Below are 22562 nucleotides of genomic sequence, written 5' to 3'. Positions count from 1 at the left end.
ACACCCAAAAAGCTTCCAAACCCAGCCTGTCTCATGGTGGTATCTCACCTCGGCAGCTCATTTCCCTCCCTGACAAGGGCAGATGATCTGCAGGAGGAGCTGCCTCCTCCAGGACCTGCCTGAGCTCCAGTCTGGGCTAGGCTCTCATTTACCTTCACAACAGCAAGCCCAGCCCAGTCAAATGTCATTTCAGCTTTGCTGAGGTTTATTGGTGAACACTGATCTGTGGGATTCCCTCTGGCTATGCCTACACAGAGGCAAGAGAGGATGGGACCACGCTGCACCCACGCTGAAATATCCTGCAAAGCCCCAGGGCAGAGGGCAGTGGGGCAGGGACAGAGCCAGGGCATTCACTCCTAATACAGAGGACAGCTGCCAGCTCTGTGGAAATCTACGAAATCACTCAATTTAGAATAAATTCTGATTAAATACCACATATGGTCCTTATTGTCCATCCCTTCTTACCTATCACAGAGACATCTGCACCTGCACAGGGTCTTGATCAGCAAATATTTGTCTGCCAGGGCTCCCTCCTCCCTCAGCCCCACCTGAACTTGCAATTATTGCCATTGATTGACTTTAGGAGAGCAGCAGGCACAGCCTGGAGCCGTGAGCAAGCAGGGGACCCCGCTGCAGTGATCAGCAGGGCCAGCAATTGCCCTGTCACACAGGGCAGGGCATGGTGCAGACTGCAGGCAGCAAGGCCACACAAACGCTTAAAACGTCCTCACAGTGTGAAAAGCGAGCGTGCAGAAGTGACACCTCCTTTCTCTACAGATCTGCTCCCCCAGCATCTCCCAGCCCCGTGAGGAATTCATCTCACTGAGGCTGAAGAGCCAACAGAGCCCTTGGAGGGGTGACTCGGGCTTGTGTCATGGCAAAATAAGCACTGATGGGGAGGGTTTCGATTTGGGGACAGATGGGTTTGAGGTCCCAAAAGGATTTCAGTGCTGGACCCTGAGCCCAGGCTGAGCCCAGGCTCACCTGCACATCCTCCCCACCTATAACCCAAAATACATGCCAGAAGGTGAGGTGCTTTTTTCATCAGACCAAAGTACATGCCAGAAGGTGAGGTGCTTTTTTCATCAGACCAAAAGGAGGAATCAGGGAAACCTGAAGCCGAGCAGAGCACTCCCCAGCTCTCCCAAGTGAAGTCTGCAGCTCACTTCAATATGTTAGTGCCTAATGAAGGTTTCCCCCTTACTCTGCAGGGTACAATCATTCTCCTCCTAATGAGCATGTGTTAATGGCATATTAATGCTGACAACAACTAAGTGCAGGGAACAGGAGATGAACATATTCCAAAATTTATCTCTTTTTTCCCCAAACAAAGGAACCCATGGTGTGGCTGAACCCCAGCCCAGCAGGAGCCTGTGGCTCCCACAGTGATGCTGCCAGCCCTGCTCCAGCTCAGCACAGGACACAGAGCCCAGAGGGGCACGGCTTTGCTCTCACTGACCCAGTCCCCATAATTGATTGCTGTCCAGGGAGAGCCTCAGCCCAAGCTGGCACTGCCCCTGGGCACAGCACCTGGGGAAGGAGGCAGAGGAACTGCTCCCAAAGCCCTGGGAAGTGTTTTGGGCATACAGGTTTGGGTCTGTATCCGAGGCACAGCCCCAAGGCTCCGCTTACTGAACGTGTGAGCTGGGTCCCTGCCAGAGCATCCAGATGTGAATCTGAATATGAAAGGTCCAGGAGGGAGCAGGTGACAGAGGCTCCAGCCCCATCCTGCTGCCAGCGTCCCAGCCCATCTGGGTTTGCCTCAGCAAGTTTACATAAGCTCTCAGGCACGGGAAAGAACACACAGAACGGGTGTTTTCCTGTTTTTCATCCTCACTCGTGAAAACAGCTCTGAAAGCCCTGACAGCTCCCCAGAAGCAGCCTCAGTGTGCTGCAGCATGTGCTGCCCACCAGCAGGCACTGCAGGGAAGAGCTGCTGAGTGCCCAAGTGCCCAGCTCCTGTGTGCTCCCACCATCACTTACACTTACATCTCCAGATCGATAATCGATGCTGCAATCAATAGCAGGGAATTTAGCTACATTATAAAAACAGTAAAATCAGCCAATACTGAGAAATGGCTATTGAGTCCTGTGTTTTCTGTACTCACTTAGTCTAATAACGGTGAATGATATTTTCCAAGTACATTATTCAGCAATAAAACCACCGAATTATTTGATCTCTTCCTAACCTTTATGATTCTAAGCACTCTTTTTGACCCAGATTGAATGAGGCAACATCTGCAGAGCCTTTCACAAAATTGTACTCGGTGTGCACTATTGTAAGTCTGCTGCCAAAGATAAATGTTATTATTTTAAAGCCATCATCCTTCTAATAGATGAGCAAACACACTGCATTAGCATAGCCTGCAGAGCTGGAGCCCGGGTGAGAAAATGCCAGAGGGGTTTCACTTAATGGAATTTTACATACCTGACTTAGGATGGGTTAATGCAATCCACCAACACGGGAATTTACAACCTGCCCTGTGGCATACACCTGCCAGTACAAACGATGGAATAATCCAGCAGCTCCAGCTCCCCGTGAGAAACACAGGGCATTCACACCCAGACCTCAGCAGGGTGCAAGATGAGGAGCTCACCTGCAGATGAGTCCCCAGCACACTCTGACTGACAGGTTTGTCACACACCTGCCTGTCCTGGGCACCAGGTGCAGCACTGGCATCACCTGTGGGTGCTCAGTGCCATCAGAGGCTGCAGGAGTGCAGCACTGGCATCACCTGTGGGTGCTCAGTGCCATCAGAGGCTGTAGGAGAGCAGTACCTGTCACCCACCTGCCTGTCCTGGGTGCCAGGTGCAGCACTGGCATCACCTGTGGGTGCCCAGCTGCCATCAGAGGCTGCAGGAGAGCAGTACCTGTCACACTCCTGCCTGTGCAGCATCAGCTGTCCCCAGCCCTCACCAGGCCTGGAGAACTCTCTGTAATTCCATGTTAAACAGGAGACACTTCAGGCTCAGCATGAATCACTTGTCCAGCTGACATAAGCCATGCCTCCACTCCAAATCCACACAAGGAGCTAGAGGGAGACACTGGAGCAGAGATGCTGTGCCTCTTCTCCACAAACCCTCCAACAGGTGCCACAGACAGGCTCTGCCCCAGCAGGGACAGTGACATTGGGAGCTGCCAGCAGCCCAGTGTCCTGTGCTGAGCCCTGGTGATGTTGTCCTGGGACCCTGGGGACACTGGGGACACTGGGGACACTGGGGACACTGGGGACCCTGGGGACTGGAACTGTCCCAGACCCAGCACAGCCCTGCCAGGGCAGCACTGCCTGCACAGCACCCCACCCATGCCCTATGCAGAGCACGCTCTAATTTGAATTATAATTACACTTATAAGCACACAGATTACAACTATTTATGCTACAAATAAGACCATCCTGTATTTTAATTAACAGAAAATGATTGGAACTCAACTATAGCCTCTACTGGGAACAATATCTGACAATTTATTGCAGCAAGGCCACGCCAGCCCCACGAGCAGCCTGGCAGGAGAGGGGGAGCGGGCAGGGCTGGGGGGGCTCACCCATCTGAGCCCCCACAAAAGAGCAGGAGCTGCTGGCAGAGTGGGCAAGGGGTCAGGAGAGAGGGATGGCAGGGAGGAGAGAGGGAGGGGAGATGGAGGAGAGAGGGAGGAGAGAGGGCAAAGCCAGGAGAGATGGAGGAGAGAAGGTTCCAGGACAGATGATGGGGCACAGAGGTCTCCCAGGAGAGAGGGAGGCTCATCCCTGGGCAGCCTGCAGGCACAGCTGGGGATGGAAGCAGGCAGGGCACGGCGGCTCTGCCCTTGCTGGCAATTCAGGAATGGCCTGAGCGGGCACAGCTGGTGAGGGCAGGAGCCCGAGGAGCTGGAAGGGCACCTGGCTGAGGAGCTGCTCTGGCTCACAGCCCTCAGGAGGGACTGGAGGAAATGGCAGCTGGAAAATGCAGCTCTTCCACCCAGCCAAGCAGATGCACACAAGGTTATTCAAAGGCTGCTGCACTTGGCCTCAGTGATGGCTCTGCATGAGCACGTGCTGCAAGCAAAGGAAACCAGAGGGAGAAACCACAGAGACCACTCGATACAACACAGATTCGCTGGGATACTGCTGTAAGAAAGCCCATGCAAGACTATCCTTTGGATGAAAATTTTAAAAAACTTTACTAGAAATCTTTCCCAATTTAAGAGAAAATTCTTATCTGCCATGTAAATATAGTTGCAGAAGCTTTTTTTATAGACTTCACGAGTTATGCATTAGAAATGTGCATCAGAAATTCAAATTTTCCAAGAGGAAATATTTAAGGAACCTACCAACCCAAACCATTCTATGATTCTATGAAAACAAGAGAAGCCTCTCCAGTTCCAGTAAAAGTGAACCATAAAAGCAGTAGCACAAAAACAAATGAGATGTATCTGATTATATGACATATTATATACCCACATAATTAGATGCAATATGTAATAATTCCATACACACTTTCTGTAGGCATAGGGATACAGGTGTGAACACTGCAGTGTTAGGTTACTGTCTCAACCTGATGATCTTAAATCCTCGAGCTAAATGATTCTGTGATTCTACGGAGGATATCACAAATACAACATACAGTATGTAATATACAACAATATGATCATATCCATGGGAGCACTCAGGCCTTGCTGTTAAACACAAGCAGCCCTAATCCTCCACAGACCATTGGAGCAAACCCCTTTGGTCCTTCCAACCAGGACCCTACCATAGCCCAGAAAACCCCTGGAAAGCCCCAGGAGCTGCCAGGATGGGGTGGCAGCCCCACATCACCAATACAAACCATGTGCTGTTTACTGGGGAACATGGCAATGTTTAGCTCCTAGCTGAACTCAATCTCAACTGCCTTTTCCAACCTAAATGATGTGATGATCTTGGGAAAAGCCAAAGAGCGTTGAACTAAGGGCTTGCCCCACACCCAGGGAGCGTGGCATGGTTAAACACAAATGGGGGCTGCTGTATTTATCTCTGTTGCAGGGTATTGAAGGGAATTTCTCCATACAACAGCTTGGGGCGATTGCATTAAGAGATGTATAATTTGGTTAGGCTGACCTCAGACTGGAATAAAGAGCTGCTGATTTCCATAATGTCAGCCTGTGACACTCTGAGAGGTCAGGGAACCCACAGCGATACACAATCCACTCTGGGAGCAGTGAAACTGAGAGATCTGCTGGGGCTTGGGGCCAGCAGGGGCAGCACACGGGGAGGCTGGGGGTACCAGGGTCCCTGGCAATGCAGAGCGGGGCTGGGTGCCCAGGCAGGGAGATTGGGGGTCCCATCCCACCATCCCTGGCAATGCAGAGCGGGGCTGGGTGCCCAGGCAGGGAGATTGGGGGTCCCATCCCACCACCCCAATCCCTGGCAATGCAGAACGGGGCTGGGTGCCCCAGGGAGGGAGATTGGGGGTCCCATCCCACCATCCCTGGCAATGCAGAGCAGGGCTGGGTGCCCAGGCAGGGAGATTGGGGGTCCCATCCCACCATCCCTGGCAATGCAGAGCGGGGCTGGGTGCCCCAGGGAGGGAGATTGGGGGTCCCATCCCACCATCCCTGGCAATGCAGAGTGGGGCTGGGTGCCCCAGGCAGGGAGATTGGGGGTCCCATCCCACCATCCCTGGCAATGCAGAGCGGGGCTGGGTGCCCCAGGGAGGGAGGTTGGGGGTCCCATCCCACCATCCCTGGCAATGCAGAGCGGGGCTGGGTGCCCAGGCAGGGACAGGAGCCATCCCCAGGGAGGGCACAAGCAGTGCATGTCCAAAGCTGAGAGCGTCACTCCCGTTTGAGGCTGGCTGGCTCCAGGCAGGGCTGCTGGGGCTCGGGGGGCAGAGCAGAGCAGAGCAGAGCCTGACCTGCCTTCCCCAGCACCGTGCATCAGTGGCAGGCACAAAAAAGTGCTGAGTTACAGTGACCTCCCAAGGAGAAAACAAGACTGGCAGCGCTGCCTGCGAAGCCAGCCTTCCCACGAGTGGAACATCATCCCTGCTAATGCTTTAATTATTATGGCTCCTGAAAATAAGCCTCATCTCATCACCCCGCCTGCCTCAACACAGCAAACTTTCTCCGGGTTGGAAATCATCTCCTTTTCCCCTTTCTCCCTGCTCTGTACACAGCATTACTCAGAAGCAAGCCAAATCCCTTCCAATTATATATCATGACGTTTCCCCAGCGCCGCACTAAAGCGAGGCCCTTCACTTCTAAATGGCATGGTTTATAACAAATTGTCTGTTATACCAGACAGAAACTGATTTCCTCAAACCCAGCATATTAAAGCGAGTACATTCATTCTGGTTGTAACACACAAAATGTGATTATAACAGACACTTTGGGGGCTTTTTAAGGCTAGCGGAGAAGAGGAGGATAAGCTGGAGGGGAAGAAAGAATTGACAAGTAGAGAAATGACAGAGAAAGAGAAACAGCCACGCTGATTTCATTTCTTACAAAACAAAAATCTTTGTGTGCTGTAGAAATGCGCTTTAGTTAACACCGCCAGATAGCCAGAGCAAAAGCTGCCGGTGCTGCCTGAAACGAAAATTGCTCTATTGTGCTGAGAAAACCATTTCCCACAGCGAGCAGAACGCTTTCCAGGTAGTACAAAGCAGATCTGAAACCAACGGGGCCTCATCCTGCCACTGCTGCTCCCTCAAATAATCCCTGGAGCCACGAGGAGCCCCAGCTAAATAAATCAGAGTGAGCGAGGATTATGTGGGAGTGTATCAAGGTTGGGGGATTAGACCGGGATTACCACATAAAACCAGTAATTCCCCATCTTACTGATGGTGGCCATCAGCTCAGGAGGAGCTGGATGGCCACAGCTCTGGGAGCTATTGGGTGTGTGGGTCCTGTTTGGGTCAGAGATGGAGGAGAGAGGGCTCCATCCTGACCTTCTCCTCCTGTGGGCTCAACCAAAGCAGAACCAGAGCAGGACCACGCCTGATTCATGCTCTGCTCACAGAGCAATGCCAGGGCTGCCACTTCCAATACTGCCACCACTGAGCCATCCCAGAGCCATCCCAGAGCCATCCCAGAGCCATCCCAGAGAGCCAGCCAAGGACCTCCCTGCCAGTTCCACCCAGTTCCACCCTCTCACAGAGGGCTCTCCTCTCCCTGTCACACCTCCTGGCCTCTGGCAGCCAGGCCCTGCCACCACGGTGGCCCCAGGGCAGCCCTGGGGACAGAGCCAGCTGCTGTGCCCAGCGCGTTTCCCATCCTGGAGCAGCAAACGAACGCCATCTCCCAAAGCAGTGCAAATCTGGCATGTAACAGATCCAGCCACCACACACACACCGTTTGCTTTCAAACACCAAGTCAAGACGCAGGCATGTGAGTGCTACCCAAGGGGGGCTGCTCTGCATGCAGGTCATGTGCCCTGGATCCTAAAGGGCTCAGCATTCAGACCAATTTCCACACCACCCCAATGCAACACGCATTTTTATCAAGGAAGCTGCCTAATGGCTCCTATTAGTTTTGATTTTTAATCTCCTGGTACAACTCCCAGCAATATGCATGCAAAACCTGACAACAAGCCCTTTTGGTTTCAAAGCTGACTTCTCATCCAGCTCAAGGAAGACAAAAAGAGCTCTCAGCAGCAGCAAAGGCCCTGAGCAGCAGTGCCCTTGCAGCTCCAGCATGTCCCACTGTCCCTGCTGCAGAACCAGCCTGAACTAACAGGGGCCAAGCCTCGTGCTGTCAGCCAGGATCACCAGAGCTGTTCCAAACGCTTCCTACCATCACTGCCTACAGCCACGGGGCACTGAGGGGCTGTGGGCACTGCCCTGAGTGGCACCCTGGCACCCACTGAATCCCAGCAGGGCCAGAGCACCCCAGGATATGCCCCTGCATCCCTGATGCTCTCTTGGCAGCCGTACCCTGGCACAAGCAGAGCTGACAGCCCAGCCCCAGCCAAAGGGAAAGGCTTTATAAGGGTGGGCTCAAACTTCTGTTACACCCTCAGAGCGGGACTGCAGCCCCTCAGACACCCCTCTTTAATCCCTTCCACATCACCAGGGAAAGATGAGAAGCACCAACAAACCCAATTATTCCCAGCCCCGAGACCTGCCACGGCACTAGAAGAAACATTTCCTGAAGCTCCACAAACAAGGCATCCTTGGGGACGGTTATTTCAAGGCTCCTGACTGCTAAAATAAATGAGGTTCACGTTAAAGACCAGCCACATCACAGACCCACCACTGCTGGGGCAGCACGTGCTGCAGAGGCAATAGCTCACCCTCAGCCACAGCCACCATATGCCAAGTGACACTGCCACAGACACATTCTCCTCGTATTTTATCTGCTGTCAGCCCAAGCTTTGCCTTCCCATCAGGAGAAGTCACTCCTAGGTGGAGCAGCAGTGATCTCTCCCCGGTGCTGACACCTCACAGAGCCTCCCTGGGGAAACAGCAGCAGCTCCATTGCTGGGAGCATCCAAAGCAGCCCAGACACAGCACCACTGCAGGGGAGGCTCTGGCTCTGTAAACCCTGGGCAGGGAGTGTGTTTATTACACCCTCAGCCCCAGGAGGTGTGCCAAGAGCACCCTGCACAGCCACAGCACCATGGCACAGCACAGCACAGCACTGCTCCGGCAGGGATGGCTGCAGGGGCTGCAGGGGCTGCAGGGCTGCCATGCTCCCCCATAGGAACAGCTGCTGGTGTTTCTGTGTCACCCCGAGGGCCAGGACAGGGTGACACCAGCACCAATGAACCACCTCACTCCCAGGGGTCACCAGGATTTATACAAGCCAACAGAACCCACACCACCAGCAAGACAGCCGTGCCTGCAACAGCTGGAAGCATAACACACGGGTTCTGCCAAGAAACATCAACATTCCCACCCTGAACTAAACTTCCAAACAGCTTCCCATTGGGATTTCTCCACCCTGTACCCCGATCCTGCCCTTCTGTCCAGAAGCACTCCAGAGGGGGAGCAGCCCCTGCCAGGACCCGTTTCTCTCACACCAGAGCCCTGGCAGGACTGGTGAGCTGCGTGCTGCCCCTGGCCAGCTCCCGGGGCTGCTGTTCCACTGACACTCCAGCACTCATTACAGGAGACAGACCGGTGTCTGCAGGCAAGTACCAGCTCCTCCCAGAGCACCTCACCTGCACAAGAGATGGGAGAATGGGGCGAGCTGCAGGCACAGGGAGAAACAAGCATCCCCTGTCCCTCACAAAGAGGGTGAGCAAGGCAGGGACAGCCCTGGAGGGCACACTCCATGAGACCCCAGCCCAGCTGTTGCACCCAGAGAAGCACAGGCAGCAGTGCCTTCTGCATGCAGCTGCCTGCCAACTTTGTCAGTTGTGATGGTCCTGATGGTCCTTCCATCCTCCCTGGCACCTGAGACCTCCCAGTGCCAGCCTGCACTCCTGGAGAATGCCAGCCTGCGATGGGTTTGTGAATCACGGGCTGGCAGGATGCTCCACTGCTCCAGTGCCCATAGCACCAGCCAGGGATGCACTCCAGAATCCTCTCCAGAAGACACTGCCCCAGGAACACAGGAATTCCTCAGGGAGCACTGCCCACAACAGCAGTGGTCACTGGCGTGGGCCAGCCTGGTACACGACCTCTCAGAGCGGGTTCTGCCCCAGGGGCAGACCCCAGGGTTCAGTGAGCATTCTGCCAGTACCAGCACAGCAGGAGCAGGGCCCAGCACCAGCCCTCTCCAGCAGCCCTGCAGAGCACTGGGCCTGGCTCTCTGCAGCTCCAGGATGAATCTGAAGCAGCTCCTCTGCCTTCAGCAACAGCATTTTGCATTTACACCAGCACACTGAACACAAAACAGAGTGAGCCATAAATATTTCAGCTGCTTTTTCAGCTTTGTTATTCTGTTCAAAGCAGGAAACATGACAAACCTTTGATTGTGTTGCTTAAAACTAAACAATAATTCAAAGAGAGACAAACAAGCAACATTAAATGATGCCTGTGATGTACAGGAAAGCCAAAGAATTGGAAGAAACTGATGAGGATGGTGTGGATGAGAGCAGGTACCACCCATCCCTCCCATGCCAGCCAGGGTCCTGCAGAGTGCAGGGACAGCACTGGGCCAGGTGTGCAGGTGGGCACAATGGGACATGCTGCATGGTCTGCACCCCCAGCAGGGCCTGCAGCCTCCAGAGAACAGCCACCAACACTGCTCCCAACAGCCTTTTCAAAAACCTCCTGTGAAGGCCAGCGTCTGCTCCCCTGAGCATCGCCACACTCAGAATCCTCCTGCCAACAGCCCCCTCCAGGATCCCGGGCACGAGGACACAGCCTGGCTGGGCCCTGAGGGTCACCTCTGGGCTCTCTGCAGGGTCTGGGGATCAAACCCCCACCCACGGCCACACGTCAGGGGTGCTCCAGAGCCCACAGGTGAGTGCTGGCTGCTCCCCCTGCCCATGCTCCATCACTGCCTCCCCCTGGGGTGTGCAGCGCACAGAAACCACCAAAGCAGTGTGTTCTGTGCAACACACAGAAACCACCAAAGCAGTGTGTTCTGTGCAACACACAGGAACCACCAAAGCAGCGTGCTCTGTGCAACACACAGAAACCACCAAAGCAGTGTGTTCTGTGCAACACACAGGAACCACCAAAGCAGCGTGCTCTGTGCAACACACAGGAACCACCAAAGCAGTGTGTTCTGTGCAACACACAGGAACCACCAAAGCAGTGTGTTCTGTGCAACACACAGGAACAACCAAAGCAGCGTGCTCTGTGCAACACACAGGAACAACCAAAGCAGCGTGCTCTGTGCAACACACAGGAACCACAGCAGTGTGCTTGTCCACCACACAGAAACCGCCAAAGCCTGCCCTGTGCAGCGCACAGAAGCCACCCTACTGTGCTCTGCCAGGCACACAGAAACCACCAAAACCTGCCCTGTGCAGCACACAGAAGGCAGCAGTGCCCATTTGCCCAGCAGCCCGTTTTGGCACCACTGGCACTGTCAGAGCCATTTTGGCAGCACTGGCACTGTCACACCAGTTTTGGCAGCGCTGGCACTGTCAGACCCCTGGGCACAGCTCAGCACAAACCCACCCTGGGCACAGTTCAGCACAAACCTGTGCTGATCCTGGGCACATCTCAGCACAAACCCACCCTGGGCACAGCTCAGCCCAAACCCACCCCAGGCACAGTTCAGCACAAACCCACCCTGGGCACATCTCAGCACAAACCCACCCCGGGCACAGCTCAGCACAAACCCACCCTGGGCACAGCTCAGCACAAACCCTGCTGATCCTGGGCACACCTCAGCCCGAACCCATCCTGGGCACAGCTCAGCACAAACCTGTGCTGATCCTGGGCACAGCTCAGCCCGAACCCACCCCGGGCACAGCCCCTGGCCGCACCGCGCTCACCTCGGGCAGCGGCATGCCGTTGATGATGAGGTCGGGCTGCTGCGGGCTCTGCCCCGTGAAGGTGTGGTGGTAGATGTGGTTGGAGCCCGCGTTCCTGCTGTTCTGGCTCTCCACGTTGAGGAAGGTGCTCTCGGAGCGGCGGCAGCCCAGCGGCAGCGTCTGCTGGTGGTAGTCGAAGTAGTTGAGGGAGGAGGTGAGGGAGGAGCAGCTGACCACGTTCATTTTGTCCGTCTCCTCCACGTCCCGCGGCACCAGGCGGATGTCGTTCTTGCTGATCTTCTTCTTCTTGCTGGATTTCTTCTGGTGCCCGTAGGAGTACTCCGCGATCCTGGGGGACAGAGGGAAATGAGGGGCTGAGAGCATCCCAAACCCTGCCCCACGCAGGAACCCAGAGGGCCTGGCCCCATCTCCGTGCGGGCTCTTAGTCATGCACGGTACGTCATGGTTTGGGGCTGGTGGCACAACACAACAACACAACTCTTTAGCTTATTTTCACACGCATAACGTTTTCAGGTCAAACGCGTAAAAAAATGGGAAGGGAGAATGCTTCTGTTTTGACCTAGTCAATGTAATTGTTGATATTTAGTTACTAGAAGTAAAGTCCAGCCTGCAGAAGAGAAAAATGGAGATGTTAAAATCCATGAACTGAAAAGGGTGCCTGCATTCATTTCCATGCCTAATAAGGATTTTAAAAGTGATTTAATTTGGTCCCCGTAATGAAAATTCAAAACGAATAGCAGATTTTTTCCCCAGTTCGTTTTCCATAGCAGTAAATAAAGCAGACCCAGAAGCAGTCCTAGCTGGCAAGCTCAATTCTCTCACACTCCAAAGGCTGTTTGTTTATTAATGCTTTATCTAAACTGCTGGTGTTTTGACTGTCTCCTGATCATACCTGATCTTTTCTCCAATTGAATTCCATTCCTGCCTCACACTGACACGCACATCCCCTTCTGCTGGGAAATGCTTTCACCTTCTCAAAACCAGAGAACAACAACCGTGTGCTTTGCAAAGAAAAATGATCCTTTTTGACCTTTTTATTTCACTGCAAGCTTGTTTTTCTCTGCCTTTCCTTCCCTCTTCGCTTCCCACCTGCCAAAAGAATCAACTGATGAACTGCTTTGTTTGCCTTCTGCAAAACACCAGAGGAAAAAAGTTACTGCAAAACAACACCCAAGCAAATAATGACAAATTATTTGCACCTTGCATTAGTTGAGTCTGCTCGGCTCAGACTGGCTGTGGCTCATCTTCCCACAGTGAGCACCACAACAGTCCCTGCCATTAATTGTACATGCACAGCACTGGGCAACTCGGTATTTCCTAGGGAAGCACATCAAATGCCATGCACAGTCAGAAATGCACATCTGAAAGTCAGGATTTTGCTCCTCTTCTTGTTGTGATAACAGCATTTTAAAAAAATCCAGTAGCTGCAACAGAAATAACTGGATGAATAAATAATACAGTTTATCTGGAAAGGCAAATCTTGGACAAATATTCTTGTTCCAGAAAGCTAATTGCCTGAGCATGAAAATGCCACTAAGTCGAACAGCCCTCATCTGTGCCTCATAAATTAACACGTCATTGGAAGAGTCTCCAGCAGCTCCAGTGAAGAATCTCTCGCACAAGGCACCGCAAAGCCCAAAGGCGTGGGGAGAGGGTGCCTGGTGCCTCCCCAGCCCTGCAGCTGCCTCCTGCCCAGACACACACCGATCACAGCCCCAGCACCCCGAGTGTGCAGAAAAATCACGGCGAGGCAGGGATTGCTGCTGTGCCAACGCTCTATATGCTGCTGACTCGTCCGACAATGCCTGATGAAGCTTTAATTGTTTTGTTTACCTAAATGTTTAAGTTTGGCAATGCGAGAGCCCAATTATTTCCTGCAGGCATTCATTTTTTCTGTCCTTTCTCTATTGACCAATTATTTAATTAAACCGCACTTCATTAATCCCCAAGCCGTCACAGTAAACCCGGGGCTTATGCGTTTGTGGGTAGCTGTTAGGGGCACCACCACAACATGATTTTTATCCATTCAGGTCCCATCCCCTTTTAATGGGCCGAGCTGGCAAGAAATCTGCTCTGTGAGCTTTCACTCGGAGCTAGACATCCCATAATACAGCACAGACCGACCTTTATTTGCAGATGATTTTTCCCCCATCGAGCAAAAAGGCTTATATACGCACTTTACGCTGTGAAAACGGGGTACAATGCCCCGACTCTCCGGCATTATTTCTGCGTAAATAAAACTTTAAAGACCGCACATCCCCCCGCGCCGCTGAATTGCCAGGGGCGAGCGTGCGTTTCCAAGGTAGAGCAAAATTAATTTCCATCCCTCCTCTCTGAAACGACTCGGTGCCGAAGGAACGGAGAAGTCATGGCTATTTCACTAGTAACAGGATTAAACCATTTATGAGGCATTGCAGCTGCTCTTTTATGGCATCTGATTGATATTCATGTGTGGTTAGCATTTGTCTCCTAACTTGTGTAACACAGAGAATAGTAAAAGAGAGACAATAATCGCCGGGCTGTTACATATTCAGGGGACTGGATTTCCCCGCTCAGCCTTTCAGCGCTCCGGGCGCGGGCTGACCTCCCCGCCGGCATTCCGGACCGAGGAGCGCCGGCCCAGCCGGGGCACGATGGCACCGAAACGGCCGGAGCCGTGCCCGGCAGCGCTGCCCGGTGCCGGAGCCGCTCGGGGCTGCTCTCCGTGCCGTGCCGGGGCCGGGAGCCGCAGCGGGCACACAATAGCGCCTTTGAGCGCCCGCCGAGGCTCGGGGATGCCGCTGGCAGCGGCTGCTGCGGGGATGCTGCGGGGCCGGGGGCTCTCCGCCCTGGGCAGCGAACCAGCCGTGCCCCCGGCGAACCCAGGAAAACCGCTCTGTCCGCTGCGAGCGGCGATGGAGCACGGAGAATCCGCGCTGCTGCAACAGATTGCCAAGCCGCACAATTAAGGCGATTCGTTACTCCGCGCTCTCCTCGCAGAGAGCGATTTCTTAAAGCTTTGCAAGAAATCTTCTTGCAGGGGTAGGAACCTCGGTTTTGCTCCTAAGGCAAATCCACCCCTCTTCGCCGCCCCCGAGTATACAGCAGCAAATGCAAAAGTAACAGCGGGGGCAAAAATCAAAGCAGACCCGCAGGTGCACATAAACAAAGGTAGCTTTACCTGCAGTTGTAGGTCCTGATTTCCTTGTTATCCCTTTTGCACTTGACTGCCACAAAGATCATGGTGACAAAAAGAATGGCTGCAATAGACCCCAGGGCAATAATGAAAATCAAGGAGAGGTTAACAGATCCTATGGACTCCTGGGCATCCAGGGCTGGAGACAGGTATATCAAAATCAAGGCAGAAGCCGAGAGAGATGTTTTCCCATGGTCGTGAGCCACCACGATGAGCTCATAGGCTGTTTTGGCATTCTCCCCAAAGGCTCTGGTGGTCCTTATCTCTCCATTGACCTGGTCGATCTCAAAAAATCCTCTGTCTCCTTCCACCATTTCGTAGGAAAGTCTGCCATTTTCACCCTCATCATAGTCATCTGCCTTGACCACGGTGACCAGGTAGCCAACCCCCGCGTTCCTGGGGATGTACACCTCCGCCGTCCCGTTGACCAGCGGCGGGGCCGTGATCACGGGCGTGTTGTCATTGACGTCCAGGACGATCACCCTGATGGTGGCATTGCTCTGCAGAGAGGGATTACCCCCATCTTTTGCCAAGACTTTGAACTCAAAGGCCTTGGTCTGCTCATGGTTGAAGGACCTCAAAGCATAGATATCTCCAGAGTTGGGGTTGATGGAGACATAGGTGAAAACAGGCATGTCCCTGACTTGGGAGGGCACGATCTGGTAGGACACGCTGCCATTGAGGCCCAGGTCGGGGTCTCTGGCCGACACCGAGAGCAGGTAGGCCCCCGGGGTGTTGTTCTCCTGCACGATGACTTGGTAATAGGGCTTGGAGAAGTGGGGATGGTTGTCATTCTCATCGGTGATCTTGACGGTGAAGGACTTGGTGGCCTGCAGGGACGGGATGCCATTATCCCTGGCCTGTATGGTGAGGTTGTACTGGTCCCTCTGCTCGCGGTCCAGCCGCCCGTCCACCAGGATGGTGGAGAAGCTCTCGTACTCCTGCAGCCGGAAGGGCACGTTGCCCAGGAGCTTGCACTGCACGCGCCCGTTGGCCCCCGAGTCGCGGTCCGAGACGCGCACCAGGGCGATGACGTAGCCCGGCGGGGCGTTCTCGCTCACCTCCACCAGCTCGCTGTTGACAGACAGCAGGTTGATGAGGGGCGGGTTGTCGTTGGCGTCCTGGACGCTGATGGTCACTTTGCAATGGGCAGGGATGGAGTTAGGCCCCAGGTCCTTGGCCTGCACGTCCAGCTCATAGACGTGGCCCTCCTCGTAGTCGATGGCACCGCTCACCGTGATGAGGCCGCTCTGGGGGTCGATCTGGAAGAGCTCCCGGGCCCGCTCAGAGACGTAGCTGTGGAAAGAGTAGAGCACCTGGCCGTTGGTGCCCTCGTCCGGGTCGGAGGCGTTAAGGCGGATGACCGGCGTCCCCGGCGGGGCATTTTCAGGCACGCTGACGGTGTAGGCTGGCTCCTCAAAGAGCGGGTTGTTGTCGTTGGAGTCGATGACGCGGATGCTGAGCTCCACCGTGCCAAAGTTGGGCGGGTCACCACCATCCAGCGCCGTGATCACGTAGCTGTAGTGGGACTGGGTCTCACGGTCCAGGCTCTTCTCCACCACCAGCTCAGCAAAACGAGACCCGTCCCCCCGCGTCTTGGTCTCCAGCCCAAAGAGGTCGTTGGGGGTGATCTCATAGCTCTGCACCCCAAAACTGCCCGAGTCCGGGTCATAGGCACTCTCCAGCGGCACCCGGGTGCCAGGGCTGGCCGTCTCCGAGATCTCCAGCTCGATTTGGTCCGTGGGGAAGCTGGGCGCGTTGTCGTTAAGGTCCTTGATCTCCAGCTTGATCACGCAGATCTCCATGGAGCTGGACATCACCTCCAGCGAGATGACACACTTGGGGCTCTGTCGGCATAGCAGGTCCCTGTCGATCTTCTGCTTGGTCACCAGCAGCCCGGAGCCGGGGCTGATGTCCACCAAGTGGGGGGCCGAGTTAGAGACCACCCGGAAAGCGGCGGGCTGCCGGGGGTCCAGCACGAACCCGGCGTCCCGGGCGTCCTTGGCGACGTTGGCGATCACCGTGCCGGCCCGCTGCTCCTCCTCCACCGAGTACTTGAGGTTGACGAGGGCCCCGGCGCCGGCCCAGAGCAAGGCGGCCCCCAGCAGCGCCGGGAGAGCCCCCATGGCCGCGCCGCCGCTCCGCCCGCCGCGCCGCGCCCCGACGGCCGCCGGCCGCGCGCCTCAGCGGCCCGCCGCGCTCATGCGGGCAGCGCCCGCCGGGCTGCCCCGGCGGCGGCGGGCGGCTGCGGGCGCCGGAGCCGCGGTCCCCCGCGCACACGCCAACGCCGTCCGCTCAGGCGCTCCGTGCCGGCGGCGCCGCGGAAGGGCCGGGCATGGCGAGCGGGTGCGGGCGCAGAAGTGGGGCGCTGAGCCGAGCGGTAGCGGAGCGAGGAGCGAGGAGCCGAGCCGTGCAGCGCAGCGCCGAGCCAGCCGAGCCCGCTCCCGCCGGCGCTCGCTGCGGCGGCCGCACGCCACTGCCCGCAGTCCGGAGCGCCGGCGGGCGGCGCGGGGGCGGGCGGCGCGGGGGCGGGCGGCGGCCGGCGCAGCCAATAGGCGCTCGGGGGCGGGACCGGCGCGCCGCGCCGCCGCCAATGGGAGAGCGCCGCCGGCCGGGGGCGGGGCCGGGGCGGGGCCGGCGGCGCGGACGGGAGCGGAGCGGGAGCGGAGCGGGCACGGAGCCGCGCGGAGCGGAGCGGGACCGGACCGAGCCGCTGCCCAAGCCGGGAGCCCGCTGTCCCTACTGTCCCTGCTGTCCCTGCTCCCCTGCCCCGCTGAGACCGTCCCGCTGCCCGGGAGCTGCGGACGCAGTGGTGTTTTGGCTCCGCGGCAGCGGTTACCGGCGGTTACTTCTTCAGCCAGTGCGCGCTGGGCGGTGGCGGATCTCGCGGGCAGCGTGGGGACCACAGAATCCCGCGGAACGCCCAAAGTCCGTTCAGTAGAGACCCAACCCTCTGGGGCAGGAGGACCCCGCCCCGCCGGGCAGTGTTCCCGGGAGCCGGCGAGGGGCCCGGGACCGCCCAACGCCCCCGGGAGGCTCCAGCCCCGCAGCGCTCGCTGCACCCTGCTGAACCCTGGAGAAACCACCGCGGTACCGTGTCCTTCTAACATAACGATGAAATAAAGCGTTCCCGAGTGCGTGTGCCCGTGCCTTACCTCCCGTCTCCGCGCCGTCCGCAAGGTCCCGGGGGCTCTGTGCGGGGCCGGGGGAAGATGTCACCGGGAAAACCCCCGGCGGGTCGCGGTTCGGAAACCTCCTAACACGCCGCTCCCCTCCCCGGGGTTACAGCGGAGCCGGTACCGGCGCCGCCGTCGGCAAAGCGTCCCGCAGCCCGCCGGTCGGCAGCGGGCAGGCAGCGAAGGGAGAGGGGGGCAGCGGGGCGGGGGTCCGGTGCATCTGCCGCGGCACGGGTCCCACTGGGTGGTTGGCATCGAGAACCGACACCTGGGCGGTGCCGCGCCCCGCGGGCACGGCCCGGTGTGGCCCGGCCCGGCCCGGTCCTGCCCCGCCCCGCCCGGCCCAGCCCAGCCCAGCCCGGCTCAGCCCGGCCCGGCCCGGCCGCGCCGTCGGGCCCCGGCGCGCCTTCCCAGGCACAAGAGCGCCATCTGGCGGCCGCGCGGGGGGCGGCACCGAGACACCGAGAGAACGGGATACCGAGAGAGCGGAACACCGAGACACCGGGACACCACCGGGACACCGAGAGAATGCGACACCGGGATACCGAGACACAGGGACACCGAGCGAACGGGACACCGGAACACCGGGACTCCGGAACACCCGGCCTGGGCGGGGTCCTCGCGCGGCACGGGCCCCTCCCGGCTGGGAGGGCCCGTAGAGGGTGACCGCGGCACCCCCTGCCGCCAGGGACAGCATCCATGCACGGTCACCGTCCCCGGGACAGCATCCGTTCAGAGACACCGTCCCCGTGATCCCATCCCGCATGGCATCTGTCCGGGGACACCCACCACTCTCCGGTGACACCTGTCCCGGACAGCAGCGCCCTTTGTCTCCATCCCCCGGGACAGCGTCCCTCCAGGGTGCCCCCGTCCAGGGAGGGACACAGCGCCCGGGGACAGCCGAGGGGACCCGCTCCATCCCGCGGGACACCGCAGGGACGCAGGCCCCCATTTCCGCTGCCGTGTCCGGGAGCCGAGGGACAACAGCCGGCAGAGGAAAGGCCTTTGGCAGGTGTTCCTTCTCCCGTCCGGCAAGCAGCAGCGTAGGTCACTGTGACCCACGGGGGAGTGGCAGTGGGACACGGAGGGGTGGCATGTGGGGACGGCACGAGGGGCAAGGCCCTGTCGAAGTCTTCCATGAGAAAATTAATTCTGATGACTTGAACTGTGCCGTGCGGATTGAAAACCTGGCTGAGGGATCATAAACAAAGGGTAATTAGAAGCAGGGGGAGGTGTTTATGGGGTACTGCAGGGATCTAGGTTAGGGCTGCTCTCATTTAATACCCTCATTAATGACCTGGAAAGAGGGAGTAAACTACACATTAATGAATTTGGCAGATGATGCTATACTGGGAGGTGCTGTGAGCTCCAGCAAGCATAGAAAATTAACACAAAAAGGGCCTAGCGAGATTAGAAACACGGGCAGGAAGCGGCGAAAGGAGCTGCGCCGTGCACAGATGTGAGCGGAGCGACAGCAGGGCTGAGCCGAGCTGAGCCGAGCCGAGCCAAGCCAAGCCAAGCCAAGGCGCGGTGCAGAGCGACGCCCCAGAGAAAAGCGGGGGCCAGGGGTCAGCAGGGGGACGCTGCCGTGCGGGGGCAGCGGGGACGGACGGGGCGGTCCCGCCCGGCTGCGGGGCTCAGGGGCGGCCCCAGCGCCGCTCCCGGCACAGCCGGGCTGGCGGCCGTTCACAGGGAAGCCACACAAATGATCAAAGGCACGGAGAGACTGATTTCTGAAAGAAGATTAAAAGGCTTAAATATATATATTGCTTGGTTAAGAGCTGTCCGTGGGGAGACAAACTAAGAGCCTTACAGATCTGGTTGGAGTAAATAGAGAGGGAGGGAAGGAATTATTTAATAGAGTACAAGGGGCATCACCAGAAGGGATGACAGGAAATGAAGAAATGGAGCGTTTAGGTTGAATGTCACAGGGGGAAAAAATCCCTTCTGCTGACAGCGAAAATTATGAGACTGCCACGTGGTTCCCTGGAGGGAGAAAGTTCTGTGGCTTGAGATATTTAAAACCAGACAGGATCAGTCTGAATATAAAAGCGCCTGGGATCAGCCACTGGCAGGGGCTGGGCAGGGGTGCACCTCATTTCCCAGCTCTTTTTCCACTGAACTATTTCTTTATAGATCATACCTAGAAAAGACCTGCATTTCTTTATCGCATATACATATTTCTGCTGCTATAAAGGAAACCACAGACAGTGGATGCTGTGCCAATCACCTCAAAGCCAGGCAGGGCTGAAAAGGCCCTGAGATCAGAGGAACTTCACCTCTGTGGGTGCAAAGGGGGATTAGAAGTGGGTCAATAACTGACAGGAGGTTGCTGAGTGTAGAACCTGAACAGCGTGATGTTCACAAGGTCTCCAGGTGTGCCTCCTGTAGAACATCTCACCTCCCACGCTTTCCTGCAGGATGCTCTCCAGCTGAGCAAGGAGAAGCCAGGCCACAGCTGGCCAGCCACCCGTCACCTGTGGCCTTGGTCACTCTGCACCTGTTCACCTGCAGCTCGCTGTGTCAGAGGGATCCCTTCGGAACAGAACAAGCATCGATTGCAGCCCCACCTCTTCCCCATCTCCTGCCTCACTGGAGCTCTGTGCGTGCTGTCAGCAGGATGGATTAATAGTCCCATTATCAGTTCAGATGGATGGCCAGGGTGAGGAGAAAACATCGCGTCCCAGGGAACTCAAGTAGGCACATTAATAAAGATGCCACACGTTGGCGCTGAGATCCAAAAGCTTCACTCCGCTCCTTGCAGGACAATTAGCTCACGCCAAGCCCAGCACTCCTGTTGCAGTGCGCCTGCTGCTGCCCTTGGCATCACTCCTGGTGGCCTGGCTGGGAGGGAGCTGGTGACAGGGTGGTGCCCGCGCTCCCCCTGGCCAAAGCCCTGCAAGCCCGTTCTGTAGCAGCGCCTCCTGCTCCTGCTGGGCGGCTGCATCGTCCCCCTCGGAGCCCGGGGCCACAGGAGGAGGCTGAGAGCAGGATGGCACCAGACCTGTCTGTCACCCGCCTCATTGCTGGGGCTGGGCAGCACGGGACAGAGATCTGATCTGCCCACCCTGTAGCATAAGGAAAGCTTTGAATTATATGCAAGAAGTGCAGCTTGCAGCTCTTTGTTTGAGCACTAACGTGACGACTCCTCTCCAGCCCTCATCCCTGTCAGAAAGTAAATCTCAGCATCTGAAAGGTGTATATTTTAAACCATGGTATCAGGGGTTTTATTGAGCATTCCTTGTGCGGGGATGGTGGGAAAGGACAGGCAGGGAGCAGCCCTTGCCCACAGATCTCTGCTCCTGCTCACATCCTGCCTGCCCTGGGCTGTGGGGCTGCAGAGCAGGGTGGGCTGGGGGGTTCAGTGCCTGCCCTCATCCCTCAGGCCCCTGCACCAGCCCCCTCATCCTCTGCTGGAGCCGGGGGGAGCAAAGGCAGCACCCCATCTCTCTGCAGAACTGGGCAGAGCACGCACAAAATAGTTTGAAAATTTGAAATCTGTTTTAAACATCAAAGACAAACTTTATCTTTTTAATTTTTCAGAACCTTTCTTTTGGTTTCTCAGTTCTGAAGTGTTGTTTTTCCCCTCTCCAGCACCTTTTCTTTTAGCTACTAGGTGAAGTAAAATAAATGATGTAGGTTTATTTTTTTCCTTTCTTTGCTTATCCAGTTCTGCACAACTTGAAAGCTTTTCAAAGTATCGGGTGTCAGGAGTTACAGTTTAGGTTTGTGGTTTTTCTTCCCCTTGAAATGTTTCTAATATCACAGTGAAGTAGAAAAAGAAAAAACCTGTGGCATAGAAAAAGGAAGTGAAGAAATAGGAAGACTCAGAGCAAAATCCCCAGACCATTCAGCCATGAAACCTCTACTGTGTGATGAGAAAGAGAAGCCCTAAATGGAGAAAAATACAAGTTTTTATATTCGGGGGATGTTTGGAAAATGAGACAAAGTATTCAGCTTAGATTTAAAGACATTTTTCTTTTCATCTCAAGGGAATTCAGTGCCCATTGTCAAGAGGGTTTGGAGTAAGGAGATCCTGGCCAGCTCTGCCCATCATCCCTCTGAGAGCCAAACCTTATTGAGCATCTGCAGGACTTGCAGACATCTGTCTGTGCAACTCTGTTAGCACTTTGCACATAGTGCAGATAAGAGACCGCTGCTGTAAAATATTGAGTCTTTAGACTATAAAAAACTGTCTTTCTAAGCTGAAATCTAACTTTATTTGTACTCCTGCAATTCCACCCAAGTCAGCAGGGTTTCCTGGCTGTTAGCAAGGGCACAGTCTGGCACGCTCCTTGCACTGAAGAGGTTAAAGTGCCAAAGAGAGGACAACATCGCTCTGAGGAATTCGATAAACTCCTATCACTCAATACTTTAATTCACTTTTACTGATGCAGCATCTTTTATCAAAGATTACATAATGCTGAATAATCATGAAGCACATAATGCAGAACCAGACAGGCAGCCATAATCAGATTTAAAGCCTGTATTATAAAAGTGACAGGTGCAGGGCTGATTCTCTGCTCCAACTCTGGTGTCAGTCCAGAGGAAGCCCGCTGGACCCAGTCCCAATTCACACAGCCTGTCTGGCAGCACAGCGTGGGGAACGGGGAGAAATGCCCGTGGGGAAAGGGGAGAAATGCCCGTGGGGAAAGGGGAGAAATGCCCATGGGGAAAGGGGAGAAATGCCCAGCTGGGCTCTCTGAAGGTGCCTGAGGAGCCAGCAGCCCCATCCTGTGTGACAGAAGCAGCACAGGGCACAGCCAGGAGTGGGAGGGAGCTGCCTCTCCCCAGCCTGCACGGGACAAGAGCGAGGCAAGGGCAGCCAGCATCACAGGACGGTGTGGCTTGGAAGGGACCTGA

General features: G+C 56.0%; 1 protein-coding gene across 2 annotated transcripts in view; it reads right to left on the bottom strand.

The window, feature by feature from the left end:
- PCDH19 (protocadherin 19) overlaps positions 1 to 16649 on the bottom strand; it is a 59063-nt gene extending 42414 nt beyond the window's left edge. For both annotated transcript variants that reach the window (XM_059483184.1, XM_059483186.1), the window contains exons 1-2: positions 14509 to 16649; positions 11349 to 11676 (exon numbers count right to left, since the gene is read on the bottom strand). In XM_059483184.1, the coding sequence (XP_059339167.1) occupies positions 11349 to 11676; positions 14509 to 16649 (2469 nt within the window). The remainder of the gene's footprint in view (positions 1 to 11348; positions 11677 to 14508) is intronic.
- Between the last annotated feature and the right edge of the window lie 5913 nt (positions 16650 to 22562).

The sequence above is a fragment of the Ammospiza nelsoni genome, chromosome 15 (assembly GCF_027579445.1).
Source record: "Ammospiza nelsoni isolate bAmmNel1 chromosome 15, bAmmNel1.pri, whole genome shotgun sequence".
NCBI lineage: Eukaryota > Metazoa > Chordata > Aves > Passeriformes > Passerellidae > Ammospiza > Ammospiza nelsoni.
The sequence above is the reverse complement of the archived record's forward strand: the minus strand, read 5'-3'. Positions and strand labels throughout refer to the sequence as shown.